The sequence below is a fragment of the Strigops habroptila genome, chromosome 10 (genome assembly GCF_004027225.2).
Source record: "Strigops habroptila isolate Jane chromosome 10, bStrHab1.2.pri, whole genome shotgun sequence".
In the NCBI taxonomy this organism is placed as follows: Eukaryota; Metazoa; Chordata; class Aves; order Psittaciformes; family Psittacidae; genus Strigops; species Strigops habroptila.
This window is the reverse complement of record NC_046359.1, coordinates 16604333-16623837: the sequence shown is the minus strand read 5'-3', so window position 1 is coordinate 16623837 and position 19505 is coordinate 16604333. Positions and strand designations below refer to the sequence as shown.

The 19505-nt window shown below is 38.9% G+C and overlaps 1 protein-coding gene across 7 annotated transcripts in view; it reads right to left on the bottom strand.

Moving 5' to 3' along the window:
• The window catches only part of RYR2 (ryanodine receptor 2), a 375228-nt gene extending 363185 nt beyond the window's left edge, over positions 1-12043 (bottom strand). For 5 of the 7 annotated variants that reach the window (XM_030499610.1, XM_030499611.1, XM_030499612.1 and 2 more), the window contains exon 1: positions 11740-12043. In XM_030499610.1, coding sequence (XP_030355470.1) covers positions 11740-11787 — 48 coding nt within the window. In that variant the 5' untranslated portion in view covers positions 11788-12043. The remainder of the gene's footprint in view (positions 1-11739) is intronic. The other 2 variants (XM_030499614.1, XM_030499617.1) reach the window with 1 other exon arrangement.
• Positions 12044-19505: the final 7462 nt, after the last annotated feature.

Here is a 19505-nt window from a genome sequence, read left to right as displayed (position 1 = left end):
ATCCTTTTAAATCACATTCATTTAATTTCCAGTAGATAAAAACAGGTATGAAAATTCCTAATTTAGAATAGGGAAAAAAAAAAAAAAACCTACATTCTCAGTTGGCTGTAGTCAATAAATAGGTGTAAACATTTCAATATGTAAAAATGCAGCTATACAGTTTTTATTGAATTAAGCCACACATTTCACCTAGAAAACAATATCGCCGTTCACCTTTAGGAATGTGAAAATTTAATTATCACTACTTAATTACTCATTTTTCTCCTCCCATGGAAAATGAAAGTTTCTTCTTGTGTTTACACTCAGAGTTTTAATACACTTTCTATGCAAAAGCATCTGTTTTATTTTGGAGAAAAGCCATGCAACAAGCTACACCTCTCAAGAGGATGACAAAGCTCACCTATGAGGCTTGACATCCCTCCCTCCTGCATTCCATCCCTCTCCCTTTCTAGACACATTCTGTTCATTTGAAATTAAGGATTCTGTAGTCCATGGAACTGAAGCTCAATGAGCTCAAGCTTTTCAGAGGTCAAGCATGCAAAGGAAAAGGAGAGAAAATGAAGACATAAATACAAACGATGTGAAGAATCACGTATTACTTAAGTTCTCATGATAACCTCTGTCCTACTTTGTAAACTTGATGTGGCAGTTTTAATACACTTTCTTGTTCCAAAAGCAGGAAAAAACTAAAAAACCCTTGACCTTGCCCTTTGTCAATCAAGAGAGAAATTAAAAAAAATAAATAAAAAAGAAAGAAATCCCAGATTTGAGAGCCCCCTTCCGGAAACTATGCTTCTACGAGTTTGAACGAATGCTTAAATTCATAACTAAAGACAACAGCAAGACCTGCCATAGGCTTAGGTTGAAGCTCTGTCAAACTTTAAATCAAGAAGAGCAATCGAACACAGTACCAAAAGACAGGGATCTCGGTGGCTGCAACAAGAAAAAGGAAGAGTGAGAGCAGTTAAACAAGAAGTTTTGAACTCTGAGCCAAAAAGTCCAAAGGAGAGCAGCTTCAAATGAACCAGCAGATAACATACAGAACAAATACAATACTCTTCTTGTATGAGATACTGCTAACAGACTTCAGAAATGGACTTCGAGACATAATGTTGCAAGTGATATTCTGAAACGATCCAAAAATCCAACAGCATTTCTTCTAGAGCATTTCAGGAACCTTCTCACATCAAAACAGAATTTACAGGATCTTTCTACAAGAACCCTGGTTAGCTCAAAATGGAGATCAGGCCTTCACTGATGGTTTGTTTTGTAATCCGTCCTTTTTGCAAGCTTTAAGATTTAAAGTATCAAAAGTAGTAACTTTTAGAATTAATATTCACTACATTAGACATACTAAAAGCCATTAAAGCATAAATAATGGTTGATGTACCTGACCAAGCAGTCAAATTATCATGTCAAGACCTACTCAAAAACATCTCAGTATGTGAATCATCATTAATTCACAAGCTTAACCTACAGAAATCCAGTCACCAGTGATGGAACACCTCTGTCATTTGAGAATTTTTTCTGGATTTACCTATGTGGCTATCACCCTCCTGCAATTCCTAGATACCAGACGAGTATTTTATTCAGATCTGTGATGGTAGTGCATCATGGATTCTCTGCCCCAACAATCACACTTCAGTAATGTTACCTAATATTTCTGGCCCTGAAAATTCATATACTTGAACAGATGTTGATCTTTATCAGTTCTTTAGTAGGAGAGTTAGATCTCTTCAGCCATACTTGCTATGACAGTTTCACATCTGCATGAATGCAATACTGTGGTTCTTTCAGCAGTCTGCTCGCTGTTACATACCAAATCATGAGACAAGTCTTTGCTTTCTGTAAGTGTCAACTGGGGCAGGGGAAGAAAATAAAATAAAATTTAAAAAAAAAAAAAAAAAAGAAAGAAAGAAAGAAAGAAAGAAAGAAAGAAAGTATTACTACCTGTAATTTTTGTAATCAGAAGAAAGGTTCTCCCCATATCCATTCAATTCTTACTATTTCCCTGTTGTATGGAAAAGGGCATATGCATTCCATCTCCCTTGTACTCACAAGAAGACTGCATAAACGCACACAATGCTCCATTCACTAGCATTGCAAAATCTACTTCATAAACACACAGGAAACAGTCAAAAATATGAAGTCATCCAATTGATGCTTATTTTCAGTCTAACCCTCGGTGTTAGAACCACACTGGATTCTCATGACTGTTGTAGGGCTAAAGGATTCTTATCCATCTGTACAGGTATTTCAGTGGCTGCTGTCACCACTGGAACTAAATGCTTTATTAAAAGACTGCTTCAGGATGAAGGTCATGTGGCTGTACAGAGAGGTTTAATCATCTAGCTTGGGCTTACCACACATCTGCTAGGTCTAATGGAATTATTCCACTTTGCAACTAGAAAAATAAACACCATAGGTGATTTTTTAAACGTTTATTAACACGGCTACATTCCTTATGTATTATGAGGATCAGTTACTAGTGAACTAATCCATCTATACAGTAATTTACTGACTCTTACGCAGATCTATCCAATTACCTCAGCTTACTTTGAGCGCTCCTCAAATTCCATTCATTCCTTCACCTAAATTCCCATACATGGAATTCTACTTAGCTATCACAAGAATGGAAAATGCTGGTAAGACCAAGGGAAATTACTGGCATATTCAGCAAAGGAAGATACCTTCCTCTTTTCCCTTTCTCCTTTTTACAAAACCCAAGGATGCATCCCACACAAAGCACAGGCAGTCATCTGGTTTGGAAGGAAGAAACATACATGTAAGAAACAGTGGCATCTGGCTTGATGCCACTAATACAACTGCACCTCCCAGCAATCTCCTGGAAAATTCACAGGCAGCCAATGAAATTATGTGTTGTTTCCTTCCGTCATTCCTTTGAAGGAAGGATTTAAGCAAGGACATTCTTCAAATTCAGCGCACTCAGTTTTCACAGAGGTAGAGACACAGGATATGTCAGTGTTCAGCATTTGGTTCTGACAGCTAATATCCATGAGATATTATTTCCCACAGTCACGTAAAAAACAATCAGGTAACACAAGTATGTAGTTAGACAGCATAAGTTACTCTGAAATCCTCTGAAAAGCTGCCTCAAAAAACATATCTTTTTATTCCCCCTCCGTGTTCCTACAGTGTTCAGAATATGAATAAAACCAAATCAAATCAAAAAACCTGCACTGAGATGTTTTGCATGTTAAAAATTAACTGATCCATGCATCTCAGGAATGATACCTTGTCAACTTTTACTGAAGTCCCTCTCGGAAGTCTACTGATTACTCAGTAACCTACTACATTTCCAATTTTCCTCAAGAACGTGGTAATTATAAGGAAGTCATTCCTGACTATGTTAAACACTGAAGTATGCCACAACACTGAACGAGTGAACCCATCTTTTATTTAAAATTTAATGTAGCTGCTAGTGTGAACGCTCCTATAAACCCATTAATATCACTGTAAAACTGACCATTATAGCATTACATTTAAACAGAAATTGCAACTGTAGAATAAGTTAATACAGCTCATGTTATGACACCTTACCTGCCACTTTCCAAACAATAGGAACCTACATACTAGTTTGGTTTTATTAAGGAATACTGAGAAGCCAGGCAAAGCTTCTACTAAAACACAGTACATGCCTCAAACATACATCTACTCAAATCTATAGCTGAGCAACATATTACCAGGTTCTAGAAGGAGCAACCTATTTGAAGAGTTTAAATCCTTCACCTGACAAGTTACTCCATCATCATTATGTAAAAAAGATGAAGAAAAGCACATTTTCTTTCATTAGCGGACACATAACTAGCTAATGAATCTCACTCTTATCAACAAGGGAGCGCAGCATAAAACTATGCTGCAGTAAAAGCAGATGGGATTTCCTGCTACTCTTTGTTAGGAAACTGGAGTGACCTTTTCTGTGATGAAGTTGAAGGCAGCGGCTGCCCTTAAGTTGCTCCATTTGCTACAACTAGAACAACAAAATACCACTGTTGTGCCCCTGATGGGCACAGAATACTGCGGTAAGCTCTGTTGCTGTGGTTCCCTTTAAAAGGCTTAAACTGTTCTCTAAACTAGTTCCTTTATGCCTTTTCTCAGTTACTGAGACACATCAGGCAGCTTCTTCTAGAGGCCTTCCATTCCCAGAGTGATATACGCAACAGAGCCACATGGCTTAAGTACCATACACTTGCAAAACATAGTACAGGTCTTCAGCAGAACACAGACTAGAGAGAGAAAATCACACCAGGCTACTCTTACTTTGCTGTTGGGAAAAATTCCAAGGTATAACAGTGTCAATAATTAAAATGCTCTGTTCTCACTTCTACCTGACCACAGTTAAGGTTCAAAATGGGTATTTCCAGGCTGTCTGAAGGAAAAAGTAACAGGATTCACATTTCAGCTTTCATTAAAAGAAGATTCATTACTCTGAAGTTTTTAGTTGCCACATTTTATAAAAGTCTCTATTAACATTTTTTAACATAAATAAGATAAAGCACTCACAAGTCACTAGGACTAACCTGGCTCTTACTTTTCCAGTCATTTTACTGATTTGGGGCTTGGGTTGGTTTTTGGTTTTTTTGACTCATTTTTCAGGAAAATCATACCCTCTTCCTCCTACTTCAGAATAATATTAATATTACTTCAAGAATTCATGTTACGAATTCAAGCACGTACTAACAAAGGAAAAGCTAGACCAAATGAAATAGCTATCTGTATAATGCATAAGCATGCACTTGGAGAAAACATAGGAAAACTAGGGTGCTCAGATTATGTACTTCATTAGCTACTGCCTCTACTCTACACTCAATGACATAGCATAAAATTCAAACCAAGTAGCTCAATCAAGGCAGAACTCAGCTGCTGGTAGTTTCATATGTCAAAAAGAAGTTCCCACTTCATAGAACTTTCTTCACAAAAGAGGAGACCACTTTTTTCTAGATTAACTCTAGAATGGTGGTAGTAGGAAAATGTTACCCATGCAACCTTAGAAATTACTTTTCTTGAGAATTTATTCTTTTGAGGAACTATGCACTTGCAATCAATAGCAAAAAAAAAATATTGTTGATGATGGACAGAAAAGCAAGAGCCTCATTAATATAAAATAAAAACAGAAAACTGCTGTAATTTTCTTTTTACATTAGCACCATGAAAGGTACTAAGCCATCTCAAAAAATTCAGAGAGCTTAATTTCCCAGTAGTGATGCACTAAGGGATTCATCACATAAGCCATAAGGAAAATGTCCTAGCAGCATCCTAGCTAGAAGCAATTCCAACAGAAGACTGAATCTCCCATAGAGTTTTGTAGTAATTTTGAGTAACAAACCTGCATTTACACAAGAAAAACTATTATGTGCACATTTCTAGCCATTCTGCCTGCAAAAAAAGTCTGGATATGAAATCCTGGTTACACCAAAATCAGTAGTTCTGCCTTCACAGAGATCAGTTTCACTCATAAGACCTTGAACAGCACTTCAGAGCAGTGACCATGAGATCCATTAAAACTGACATACACAAAACCCAAATATTTTTTAAAACTGGTGCTATAAAAAAATATTTTGTTCATTTGACTAATGTATTGATTTTAGCTATTCTTATCAACACTATATAGCAGAGCTCCATTCTATGCGACTTCTGTATAGCATTTGCAAGTAGGTATTTGCTAGAGTAAAGAGATATTACTCCTTTTGTGCACAAATTTAAAAAAATTTAGATAGCTGAAATATAGAAAATATATTGCTGACTTCTTCCATCAGTCACAATTAAAATGGCAACAACCACACTAAGAGAAAGTTAAAATTCTTTCATTCACCCTGATAAAATGTGTTAATTTCACAGTTCAGAGGTTATTTATGTACTAGTTCCATGACACTCAACAAAACAAATTTATGTCCCTCAAGTTTTATTAGGAAGTATAGGAATACACATACAGTTTCTAAATATTCTTTTGTCACTCACATAAAGCCAAGTCTACTTCTTCAGTCAATTCAGGAAATTTAAACAAAAGCCTACGTGTAATTGAGAAAACAAAACCAAATCTAAGAGTTTTAACATGAAGGATAAAAGGATAAAAATCAGCAGAAAAAGATTTCTGTATTTTCAGTCTAATTTGTGTACTTCCTAGATGCAGCCCACTGTCAGTACTTCCACATACAGTCAGTTTCCAATACCTTACCTTGATTCAGGGAAATACTTCAACACATCATTATTGCTGCACAAGCAAAACAGCTTTACTTTCCTTATTTAGAATCATCCCATGCACTTTCTACACAGCTATAGAACAGGAAAACCACCTTTACCATATGCCTGTAATAATATAGTATCCAAACAGAGAAGTGAAAAGCAGTCACAGCTCTTGAGACCATTCTAAATCTTGGGTCAGAAATTAACTGGAATTCTCTCTTTACAGTCTGTGCACAGCTTAAGTTCGTGCAATAGATTTTCCACAGGCCTTCACAATACTAAAGAGCACCATGCATCAAAACATCTTCAGACACTGAAAGTAAGAGCAGCTCTCTGTCTCTCAGAACATTAGTCACCCAACTAAGGGCTAGCAAGAAACTTCCCTGGTGGACCAACTATTTGTTACAGATCTTCCTCAGCCTCCTTCTCACACATCAGATAAACACAACTTCCAGATGCAGAACACTGCAGAAGATAGTGCATACACTAGACAACTGATTTTATCCAGTAGTATCATTTTAATGGTGGTATAAAATATTTGTCAAACAATTTCAAAATAAAAAAATTATATATAAAATGTTCACATGTAATTCCCAAAAAAGAAATGCACTACATGTCCTAGCTAAAACCCACTCACTACAAACAGCCTGTCCAGCTGAATTCCAAAATAGAATTTGAGATCACATTCAGTATCTGTACTGCAGTGCAGTGCATTAGAGAGGAAGGTACAAATGCTGCAATCTCAGCCACACATCCCTCACATGAGCTCTTGAACAGTGGTCTCTTGTGCCAGTCCCTGGTAAATCTTCAGAAGTCACATACTGACAGGAACAAAAATTACTTTTTAAAACAAACAAAGGCTAACCAAAGTGTTTTTGCAGCAATCTTCCCTTCTAAAATTACTCCTAATATCCAAGATTGCTTTTGAGCGTTTTCTTGAGTGCATTCTGGCAGCTGTATGCTTGATGATTGCAGCTACCAGACTAACATATTTTGATAAACCCCTTTAAAGATAAGCAGCATATGGGAAGCATCAAAGGATTAAAAAAAAACAAAAAAAAAAAAAAAACCAAACAAAAAAAAACCACCACCACAAAACCAAAAACAACACCCAAAAAAACCCCCACCCTATTTATTTCATGGAGAGATTCACATAATTATTATGTTTAGTTACTTTTTTAACAATGATCCTTTTTAACAATAATCTTCAGATTTTGTTTTTCCAGGTTCTTTTTGTGTCTAATTCTACAGAATCCTCATTCAGGGTGGCATCTAAGCTTATGATTTTTAGTCAAATTTAAAGTGACATTCACTGCTTAAATGCTGTCATAACAAGGAATATCTGAAACAGAAGTTACTCTGGAGTTACAGAATACCTGCCCTTGAAATGTGACCGCATTACATCCTTCAGATGTAATTTCAGAATGAAGAACAACTTCTCTGCCATAAACTCCACTCTTTTATTACCTGAAGTATTAAATCCCAGCACTGAGGGAATAAAAATCTTTTGCATGTCAAACATGAATCCTAAATAATACTTAACTTCATTTGAAAGTACTCTCCCAGTGTTGCAAAGTATCCTTAAACTTTTCTCTGACAGTCACACTCAGAACAATTAAGTCCAGGTAGAAAATAAGGCATCACAGAATATCTTCACACAAGCAAAGATCCTATTTTACTGCGGGTTGATAATTAAACATATGGGGGGGGGAGGTGTGGAACAAAAAAAAGCATTGGAAGAGAGCACACAGGGGAACATCAGCATTTCAGTAGGAAAAGATGAAAAGGAGATGGCTCCAACAATCTGGGGAAAATGTGCTGCTCACACTGATTATGTTTCTGATTTCTGACAGGCATGGTAGTCTTCACTGTCTCAGAGGACAGTGAGAAAGACCATAACCCTGTCGGCCTTACTTTAGTGTGCTCTGGCGGTTCTCCTACCATAAACATCTAAAAGACGACCTGCCTCTAATTTAATAAATTCCACAATTCCAGAAAACCATGAATCCTGGCATTAGGAACATCACAAGATCAAAGAGCTAAATTACACATTTCTCATTACTCTTAGGTACATATTGCTCCCAAAATTTAGGACACCTTTAGCCAATATAAGGCATATTCATAAGCATTATTTTGTTGAAATACTGCAATTGTTTTAACCCTACCATTAGCTTACCACCCCACTCCACATGAAGGCCTTCCCTTACGTGGGTGCTGCACCACAAAAAACAGTCCTTGCATGTATGCATTATGGAAGAAGCCTATGCACCGAGGCAGAAACATTTTCTGGTTTCTCCTGGAACTCTGAATTATTTTCACTTTAGTCAAATTACACATTCTAAAAAACGGGGCGGGGGGGGGGGAACCCCCACAAAAAAAAAAAACCCAAACACCCAAACAAAAAAAGCAGGTCATCTCCCTTTTAACTGTAAATGGTTTAGATTCTTGAATGTAAAGACTAAACAATGAAAGTTTATTTTGTACACATCTTTCTCCTTCTAATACTTAAAAAAAAAAAAAAAAAAAAAAAGTCTTCTACAAGGAAGAAGTCCTTCACAGACACATAACTAATACAAGCAAGAGCAGAATACTTGCTCCTCTTCACTCCTCTTGCACAGCATGTGTGCATTCAATCGGAGAAGTCAGGAGAACGTACAGCCATGGATGTACGTGTACATCCATGTAACAAAAAAGGCTGCATGTAACATAACGTTATCTCCACCTGGACTGTTCAACAAAGTAGTGTGAGATACCCCTGTCTGTGAGAAGCATGTAATTCATATTACATTTTCCCTGAGGAGCGATGAACAGCCCAGAGCCGAATTCGAGTCTGTCCAAATTTATCTCGAACTGCGAAAGGACTGATGCTTCCAGAAATCCAGGGCATTAACAGGTTACATCCACTTCTCAGAAGTGACGTATCAAACTCAAATTGTTCCCAAAAGAAACAGAAATCCAGCCTAGCAGCAACGTTTGTAGCAGGAAATGCAGGATGCCACCTTATCAAAAAATAAGAATAAAATAAAAGCAGCAAATGAAGAAGAGGAATCATTAGGCAAATAGCAATGTGTGAAGAGGAAAGGAAAAACAAATTATCAACCAGCATATAGATGGCAAATACAAATTCCGTTTAGTAGCTTAATGCAAAAAAAGAAAAAAAAAAAGGGGGAATTTTTTAATTAAATAACATTTCATATTTCTCTAAACATTAAATATAATATACTGTGTTTATATTCCAGGGTAAACGCCTAAGATGCTACAGTAATTTTGAAACATCAGAAAGAGAACCTGCAAATTTTGCAAGTTTATCAGGTCCTACCAAAAGGAGAAAATATGAAGAGCACTGTTTACATGTAGTAGGCCTACAGATGTCATCATTCAGGTATTGAAAGCAAAGAAAGCTTTTCTGCTTGCATAAGCAGTTCCTTGAAAAGTTCTATTTTATCTACTGAACCATTTATGACTCTGCCTGCCCCCAATTACTGTTTTAAAAATAAATAACTAAAAAGAGAAACTGCAGCAATTCCCAGGTAACATCCAATTTCTAGTGCTTTCTATCAACGCCATTCAGAGAGTTACGCACTTCTAACAGCTTTAGAGAATACTAATCCAAGCTTTCCAAGAATAGACAGAAGGAAGAATACATCAAGAATGTGTCTTAAAGCAACTGACTTCTCCAAGTAGTGTTCATAACTTTGTCATAGTGGAAGGAAAACAGGAGTAAAAATCACTACTTACATACTACTAGAGATCAGAGATTCAAAACTTCACATGAAAAGGGTATTTGTCAGGCTTGTTCTTTAATTACACAAAATGCCTCTGCCATGCCACAGTTTACCACGTTCAAGGTCATTTTACCTCAAGTACAACATTCTAAAAATTATTTTAATCATTGTCCAAGGCTGGGTTTGCCAAATCTCTATTAAGCCTGACGCATATTATCAGGAGTGCTGCTTTACGTAACATGCTGCTGCTGTCAGGTGCTGTAGTTCAACATCACTGTGTATGTGCTGAGCAGTATTAGCATGCTCACTGCTTCTCTTTCCCTATTAAGTATTCAGATAACAGTCCTTCCATGAGCTAAGCTTAACATTCAAACCTGCAGCAAGACTGTCATTCCAAAAAAGGTTTACCAGTGAGAAGTACTAATAATAAAACTCTCATAAATTGAGATGACCAATTATCTTTCAGATAAGTATTTTTCTGTTAGGTGTCCTTAGGTGTTAAGACATTACAATAGAAGTGACATAACACTGAGAGGAAAAAAAAAGTTGACAATCTTTGTAACAGTGTTGCATAACAGCTGTATTCCCTGTAAAACCAGATTTCCTAAGAATTCTCAAACAAACAAAAAATAATAGGATTTATATCTATTCTTTTACGAGTTCTAATTGAAATAAACCTAAGCTGACCGAGATCCAGGATTCACAATGCTGCAAACAGCATATGAATATGCTGCACACACACTATGTGGCTTGCTTTCCCCTCCTTTTTAAATGTATTTTCTTACAAGACATTGATGATGAACACTTTCTGAATCAGAGTCAATAAAAAAGAAACCTAAGCTTTACCCTACAGTCCCAGCAGGTTTCGCTCTACTTATCAAACGTCTCAGCAATTTTTCTTAAACTGTGATAGGGTCGTGTACACCACTATTCAGATATGCCCATCTGCAAAACTTGCTAGGATTGTGCACATAAACAGCACTCGGGAGATGGCCCAGAAGGTAAATAAAAGCGTTACTCGAAGAAAAATAATCCAGATAAGCATAAAATGCAGCAGTCCTGATGGATTAATTAAACTGAGGGAAGAAATGCTCTAGCGCCTTAACACGTTTTGGATTGAAGAAAACAGAAGGAAGGATGCGCACGCCAAAAAGCCCATATTAGTGTGTCCTAAGCGAGGAGAACGCCTGCAAGTTAGTGGGAACCTTGGCGGGCAGGGAATGGGGTGGGAGAGGCGATTTCTCTTTTTTTTTTCCCCGGCAATTCTATTTCTGCACAAGGAGTGTGATTGCAGCTTTTAAGCTGGGGAGGGCTGCTTGGTTAGTATCCGCAGTACGCGAGCACATCGGCGGGTGGGAAGGGAAGCAAAGGCAGCGCGGAGAGGCACTTGCGGGAAAGCGGCGGGGTCCCTGCTGCCCGCACCTCGCCCTGCCCGAGCCGCCCCGCCGCCCGCACCAGCACCCCCCGCTTACCCCGGCATCGCCAGCACAGCGAGCGGTTCATTATCGCCCCTCCGCTCGCGGGCACACGATGCCAGGTGGAGGGGAAAAGGGCCGGGTGTCCGGAGCCCCTCCTGACGGGAGCCCCCCGGGGCGGCGGGGCAGAGCGCTGCCGCCTCCCGCTGCCCCACACACCCACCCCCATGCGGGCCGGAGCCCCCTCCCCTGAGCATGGACCCTCGGTGCCCCCCGCCCCACAGCTCCCCTCAGGGCACGGCCCGGGCGTCGCCCCCCGCAGCCCTCCGCCCGCACGGCTCGGGCCCCCTGCCCCATGCCAGCGTGCAGGTGGGAGAGGAAAAACCGGCGCTTACAGTTCTCAGGAACTGGATCTCGTCCTCGCCCTCGCCCCCCTCGGCCATGGCTCCTCGTCTCTCTCCTCCCGAGCGCTGCTCTCGGTGCCCGGGCGGGCGGCGGCGGTCGCTCCTCGCGGGGAGGTGGCGGCAGGATCCTCACGGCCGCACCGGACCGGGGCAAGTGCGAGGGCGGCGGAGCCGGCAGCTCCAGCCCGGCCCTTGGTGCGAGCGGGGCGCGGGTGCCCGTGCGCCTGCAGGAGGCTGACAGCTCTGCCCAGCCACCTCGCTGCCAGTGCCGGCCACGGCGGGAGGGGGATGCGATTAACCGGGGGAGGAGGGGAAGGCGGAGCTCCCCGGCCCTCCCGCTGCTGCAGGTGATCCGCAGCCCGCGCCCGCCGCACGCCAAACCCGCCGCCCAGCGCCCCTTGCTGGCTGCGCCGCGGAGAGGCGGCTGACGGCCCGCCCGCCGTCGCCGCTGCGGAGGGCTCTCTTCGGGGGCTCCCTCAGGGGCTCGCCTCGCCTCAGGGGCTGGCCCGGCCCGAGGCGGAGTCATTCGTGCCTCACGCGGCTCGGGGCCTGGGTCTGCCCGAGCTCCGCCGGGAGTTGCCGGACAGGCTGGCGCAGTGTCTTGCCTGGGCAGGTGTGTCCCTCCGGAGCTAGGCGCGATGTGCCGCTCTGAGAGGTACTTCAGGAGAGGGAGCGTTTAAACGGCTTTGTGCAAGTTTTTCTGCAGTCGACAGTGCTGATGAGGAGAAGAGGTGGAAGGTACAACACCGGGTGTTGGCCTCTAACCATCATCTGCGTGAGCTTAATGCAGGGCGAATGAAAGGCTTTAAAATGTAGTGTACTTGAAGGATAGCTACCATGCGTTTACCGTGGGGTAATGCAGAGGGTCGCCATGGAACAGGTCACCTCCCATGAGCATTCCTGCAGAGCATACGTTATGAAGGACACATTAGTTCTGGCAGTGAGGAAGCTAGGCCTCTGGCAGAAAGAAGTTTGGCAATCCACGAAGGCTGCAGGACTTGTAGCATCTGGAATAAACACATAGTGGAGGGGCTCTGCTAACGTGATGCAATGGTCATGAGGTGAGGACAACAGAGTATCCCACAAAATAGTAAAATTAACTTTGGATCATTGACAGAGTAAAATGTGTGAGGGATGTGTGGTGGCAAAAGGGTTTTGAACCAGTAAATGTAATGAAAACCAATAAACATAATGAAATTACAATAATTTTGGTAAACAGAGTGTGTGGGTAGCATAACAGAAGACATGGTGTTTCTTGAGAAGCCATACCCATAATCTGTAACTTCACACTGTTCATCATGAAAAAGTAATATCAAACACCTCTGAGATTTTATCATTACTTCCAGCAGTAGAAAACCTGTTCTGACAGATTGCAAGAGCAGCCAAGTAATGTGTAAGTATTTAATACAGAGGTTCTACAGATGAACTCCAGAGTTATGACAACTTAAGCAATTCCTTTATAACTTCCTGGGTTTGGGTGCTGCTGACTTCCAGAGATTTTTACCTCTCAAACTTCTTCCTGACTGAAAATACTTTTTTTTCTAAGTATGACAAAATAGTGAAAGACAGGGGTTTTTTCCATATTTTTGCAATATTCAAACCTCTTAAGTATCTCTTCCTCCAAATTATTTAAACTGAAAGATATTTCTCAAAACAGCCACCTATCATGTGGAAAGTTCTGAGTTTGGATAACTTTAAAAAATCAGGTTTCATGAAGGTGCACTGTACAAATATAATTGCACTTTATCCCACTTACAGAACTAAGTTCCAACACAATGATTTGCAAATGTATTTCATAGGGATCTAAAGCTCAGTTCACATGGATTTACAGGACCAAGGTCTGGTTAGATCGTAGAACATCCAGGATACTTTCCATCGTGCTTTGAAGGTGAATAGTAGATTAGATGCTTCACTTCTTGCGTGTAAGGCAAGGACATCATAAAGAAAGAAAAAACCCTATAAATAGTCCACTATAACATCAGTGGCTGAAACATTTTGTACAGTTTTCAGTACAACATTATGACATAGTGAAAGTCATTCCAAAAACCATGGAACTGATGATACCTGATTTCTTACAGATTTGGAGCTCATAATTACACTCCTTGGTGTTTAGAAAGATGCAAACTCCATCTGAAGGTTCTCCATGCTAGAACACTAATATTTCTCTAACATGCAGATTTGTTGATGTCTAATATGAGTGAACTGTATGCTGCAATTTTTCAGACAGCACATAATATTCTGATGTCTTTTTTCTCCCACGTTATGTGATCTGCTGCTTACCATGTGCTGTTCCTTTTGTTGCCTTGTTCTTGGTATGTTCTTCTTAAAATTCCATTTGAAATCGGCCCATCTCCGTGCACATTTTTAATTGTCACTATGACAGCTACTTAGTGCGTTTTGCAGTTGGACAGTAAGGGCTTCTTGCTCTCACAACCCTAGTTTATCAAGGCAGTAGCACTGTGAGGATCCATAATACACCCTTACCAATTTTTACCAAAAAAATTGGTAGGTTTCTTGGTGTGATGCAGAGGCAGTACAGCAGCATCAGTGTGCCAGTAACCCTGAAGGACACCAGCAGGATTCTGAACAAAACATGAATTGAAACTATTATAAGAATTTTAGCACTTGAATTTCATAAATTTTATTCACCTGAATTAGGAAAAATTACAATGCTAGGAGAAGATGCATAGATATGTTTGTATGCACACACTCAAAGGAATAACCTGTGTAAACCAAATGTTTGCTGTCTGTTATAATAATAATAATACTGTGAACAGTCAGTATTCAGTAACATGAAGGGCACTCCCAGGTGTTTCTTTGTTTCCATCTACCAGAATATACTACCACACTATCTTTTTCTTAGAAGCAGAGAATGCGATAATGGCAATTGGAATTAAATGAGGCAGATACTATCCTTTCTTTCTCACACTGTTCTTTCTTACAGCATGTCAGATTTTTTAGCCAGATATCAATCTTGGAAACATATTATTCCAAATGGCATAAAACTGGAGAGATTGCATCTCTTACCGTATGTCATAAATCAACACCACTGTGGTCAATGAAATGAAAACAGTGTTAAATCTGTGCTAGTTTAGGCCCCAACTGTGACTTAGAAGAAAGAGTAAAATTAGTAGACCCAATTCCACACTGAATTTAAAATGAGATTTTATTGCAGATTAGCAGAGCTTAAGAAAGCATAATTATACCTAAGACCACGTAGTTATGTGCTTATCATCATCACCCCAGAGGTCAGTAATATACTGCATTTTCGTTAGTTAGTGCTTATCCTGAGCACATAAAATACAGTATAAATGTTAATTGCATGTCTGTTATTAAGTATATGCTCTATACTCTATATATATATCACGTAAACAAGAATTTACATAGAAATACAGTGTTAGAATAAAATTCAGACAGTGAAGATTTTCCTCTTTTATCAGAACTTTGGTTTTAAGCAAAGCAAAAGCAAGCCCATTATATGTTGCTTAATTACACGAAAAGTGTTCCAAAAAAATTACATTTTGCATTTGGACATACTCAGTCATTTTCTAAAAGACATTTTGTGTAACTTTGCCTTCTGTTGTCACCTGCAGCTACTGAGCTCATGCCTAAGTGTAGCCTGGAACATGGATGTGGCAGTCTGGAAATGTACACTTCTCACCATAGACAAGAAACTGTCACTATGTGAAGTATCCTTCCTGGCAAAGCTCAAAGCTTTTAATTTCTCTTTTCATTATTGTGCATGGGATTATTAACATTAACAAGGAGCTATGGATCTTGTGGTTTAGATTTGGGGGATTAATAGTTTGCTTAGGTTTTCATGTTCTTGTCTCCTTGGAGTCTTTATTGCTCTATTAATCTTTCTCTAATGTAGTTTCTGGTAACTTCACTGAAAGCTATTGGGTCGCACAAACCCAGAAGAAAACACATTTTGAAGGCATTTCTCCCCTCCCCCCCTTTTTGGTCTGTTTAGGGCATTAATATGTTTCTAAATATTGTTAGTATAACATTAAAAAAAGCACATGAAATACCATCCTCAAAACAGAATTCCCTGGTTTCTAAGCTCTTGTAAAGGTTATGTCATTATGTAGCTGTATACTAGTACTATATAGTTATGATATACATATAGGGATATATCCAGTTCTCTTGCTTTTGTTGACGAATGGAGATGTGTTAGTGCTTTCTTCAGCTTGTCCTTGCAATTGTAATTCCATCTGCATTTATCCAATGATAAGAAAGCAATAGGAAGGTAATTCTAATGTTATTAATAAATTGAGTTGCAAATAGTTGGAGATAATGAGTGTTTTGAAATCTTTTCAAGTAAGCATCTAGATATTTGGTGTTGCTGATTTATTCTGAATGATCTGAGGACCTAAATAACTCCCTGGAACAAAGAAGAGGAAATCCCTCCTTCTTATTAATATCCAGCAACCTGCTGTAGAGTTTTCCAGTAAAGACCTACATAACATACAAACCCAGGAAAAATTCGTCCCCATCCCTACAATGACAGTCTTTGCTATGAAGTCCAGTTGCACAATACTTAACAACTCTAGTCATGTTTCTGAAGAAACAGGCAGTTTTCTGAGAGAAATTTTAGTAGCCATAGTGCTATGCTATAACTCAGGGAATGCAAACAATTGTTAAGAGCTTTGCCTATCTCAAAAGAAACTTGTTTGAGAAGGCAGTTTTGTCACGCTTTCATTTACAAAAAATGAAATTTCAGTGATACAGCAGACTTGCATTTTGTTCTGAGGTGATAAAGAACAGGTTCTTTCATGGCTGCTGAGACAACCGATTGTATGCAGCGGGAAGAAGGATGAGAGTAGACAGCACGAACACTGGGAACAGCATGAAATTTCTTCTAGGAGAAAATGAACTCTACATTTACAAATATTAATCAGATACTAGATACCAAAGGTGAAAGTTGTTGGCAGGTTCTGAAAAAGTAACCAATAATTCTTGTGTCTTCAGAGAAAACAAAAAGAAATTGGTTTACGTTGTTTAAAATAATTATAAATTAGTGAGAAAAGAAATTGGTAATCAACACAAAACTCAGTTGGACTGATCATTCTCCAATTGAAACTTCTTTATACCAGCAGTTGAAAAGTATTTTTCTTGCAAATATGATGTGAGGTGATCACGTAGTAGCCTGAAGAAACTGCCAGAATAAAAGAAAAGAAAAAGCAGGAAGAGGAGGAGGGGAAGGAGGACACATTTAAGGTCTTTCGATTGTAAATATTAAACCTGTGAACCACAATATCATTACATTAATATCCTAATTTTTACCTTTCATCTGCCATTTCTAGTATGGTCTTTCAAGTGTACCATAACATAAAGTCCAAAGGCTTGAATACTCACACAAGACACAAAACACCACAAGTTGGAACTATAGCTAGTCATAATGCAAATATCTCATTTAAATTGTGACTATGACAACACAAGTACAGGATTCTAACTGTTACTAGGCAAACTGTTCACTGTGAACTGATTAATTTAGCTTTTTTGGATAAAAAATTGTGTGCACGGTGATTTACTAATGTATTTGTTATTCATAATTGTTAAACAAATAATCAGGCCATAGTTTTGAGAGTTATACACTTTTTTAGCTTAAAATACTTCTTACTAGCTTTTTTGTGATGTCTGTGGTCTCATGTAAGTGACAGAGTATTGTTTCTGCTCCCTCACTGGATGATAAATTCAGAAGGACAAGCATTAAATGCTGTACATAAGCACAAATAACCTTGTGCACATGCCAGTGCAGATAATCAGGGGAAAAAATAGATGTTCCCTCATACTCATAGGAGAAATCTGTAATGAGGCTACTTTTTCCTACCATTATTTCACAGACCAGGAAAAATACAGACCCCCCCAGATTTTACAGTTTAATAATTCATTTCTTAAATATAGGATAATGACACAGGGTAAATGATTTGTTTTTCTTTGTAATTATGAGGAGTTAATTCCAGACTTCCTCGAAGTCGTTCTGATGTCCTCTAGATGAGCTACTCTGCCTGGAAAGGCATGGATGAGCTATAATTTCTTCTTGACATTAAAAGCCACTAATCTAAACACCACTACGGTAATGCAGAGTCAAAACTGTTTGGCTCTTAACTCAAGATTAGTCTTTGTAGCCATTAAGAAGTGAAAGCTCCATGGAGGTAACAGAACCAAAACCACTGAGCTTACATTCCAGTCACAACAAGCACTTAACTGTTGTAGATACAGTATCTGGACAGTGATATGTAGTACATAATCAACATTCAGTTGTTAATTTCACTAATACGATCTTAAGAAAACATTCATTAACACAATTGTTACTGAAAAACAATACTTATTATAAAGGAGTAGCAGAATTCCTTAATTGGAGTGTTATAGCACACTAAGAATAAAGCAAGACATTAACAGTACTTAAGACATTCTTCCTTGAGCACAAGATTTATATTTGCTATGGTTCAGCTACTTCCATAATTAAAAAGAAAACTGTTTTCTGAAGCTCTATGAGGAAACTATATTATATAAATATTTTGTTTAGGCACTTAGTATCTAATCTCATAGCTCTAACAAAACACCTATAGAAACTGGAAACTGCATCTTTTTGTGACTGCTTACTGAACAAAATCAAGAGAAATGCTGAAACACACCTGAATCAAAATCTATAGAGCATAATACTCTGAATTCTGGAGAAGAAGGATTCAGCGGTTTCTGTTATTATTTTAAATACACATTCAGTGCTGTGCTAAAAACTGGACCTAAAATCTGTGAAGTCTAGTTTCTGGTTACCTTCTGTGACAAGAAAAGAACTGATGCAAACAGGAACTATCTAGTTCTCCCCTCCTTTCCAGTTATAAATATTTGATCTTGGTTGAATATCTCCTTCAAAAATCTCTGTTATATTTGATTTGTAATAGCAATGGGCACTCCTATTATGTACAAAATCCTATTTTGATCTTGCTTGAAACCCAATGACTCTTGTTAGGTCCAACAATACACTAATCATTCATTGTTTAAAAAGTATTTTCCACCTCTTAATTGGATTGTTTTGTACCGTCAGTGAGAACTTAGATGTGTCTATTCCCAGAATATGAGATCTTAAAAACAGTTCTTACACTCTGATCCATTCTTCTCACATGCAGGGGCATTTCACAGAGTGATCAGTGCAGGCAAGATGAACTGTTTTCTCTTCGCATCATCCAGGAGTGTTCCTGCTTGCCAGGCTCATCTGACAGCAGAGACTAATTTTGTGATCACTGAAACAGCAAATGAATATCAGCTAATATATCAGGTATTCCCATCGTTACTTTTGCTTTTATTTGATATTTAAAAACAATCACAATATTCCATTATCTTTCTTTTCACTCCTTTTAGTGCACAGCTCTTTTTCTAATGAATAGAAATCATGCAGCCTGTTAACTCTCTTTATATGACGCTGCATTGTATGCCTTATGATACAGCAAAATAATCACGTAAAAACTGCATCATATGAGGTAACTGTTGAAAAGGCTTGTCAGTAAGTCACTCTGAGCATAATGGTTTTAATTCATTAAAAGCAAGAAAATCACACCTACTCCACTTAAGACCATCTTCTCTTTGAGGTTACCAGGGTCATTTCAATAGGTTTGGAGGTTTTATTACTCTAATTCAGTAGGGCTAATGTCCTAGTAATCACGGTGTGAAGAGGCCAGCTCAGGGCAGGATGTTTCTGTCTGAGCAGAGCAATTGTTCTCAAACCACAGGAAGACTGAGGCATCATCCAGTTT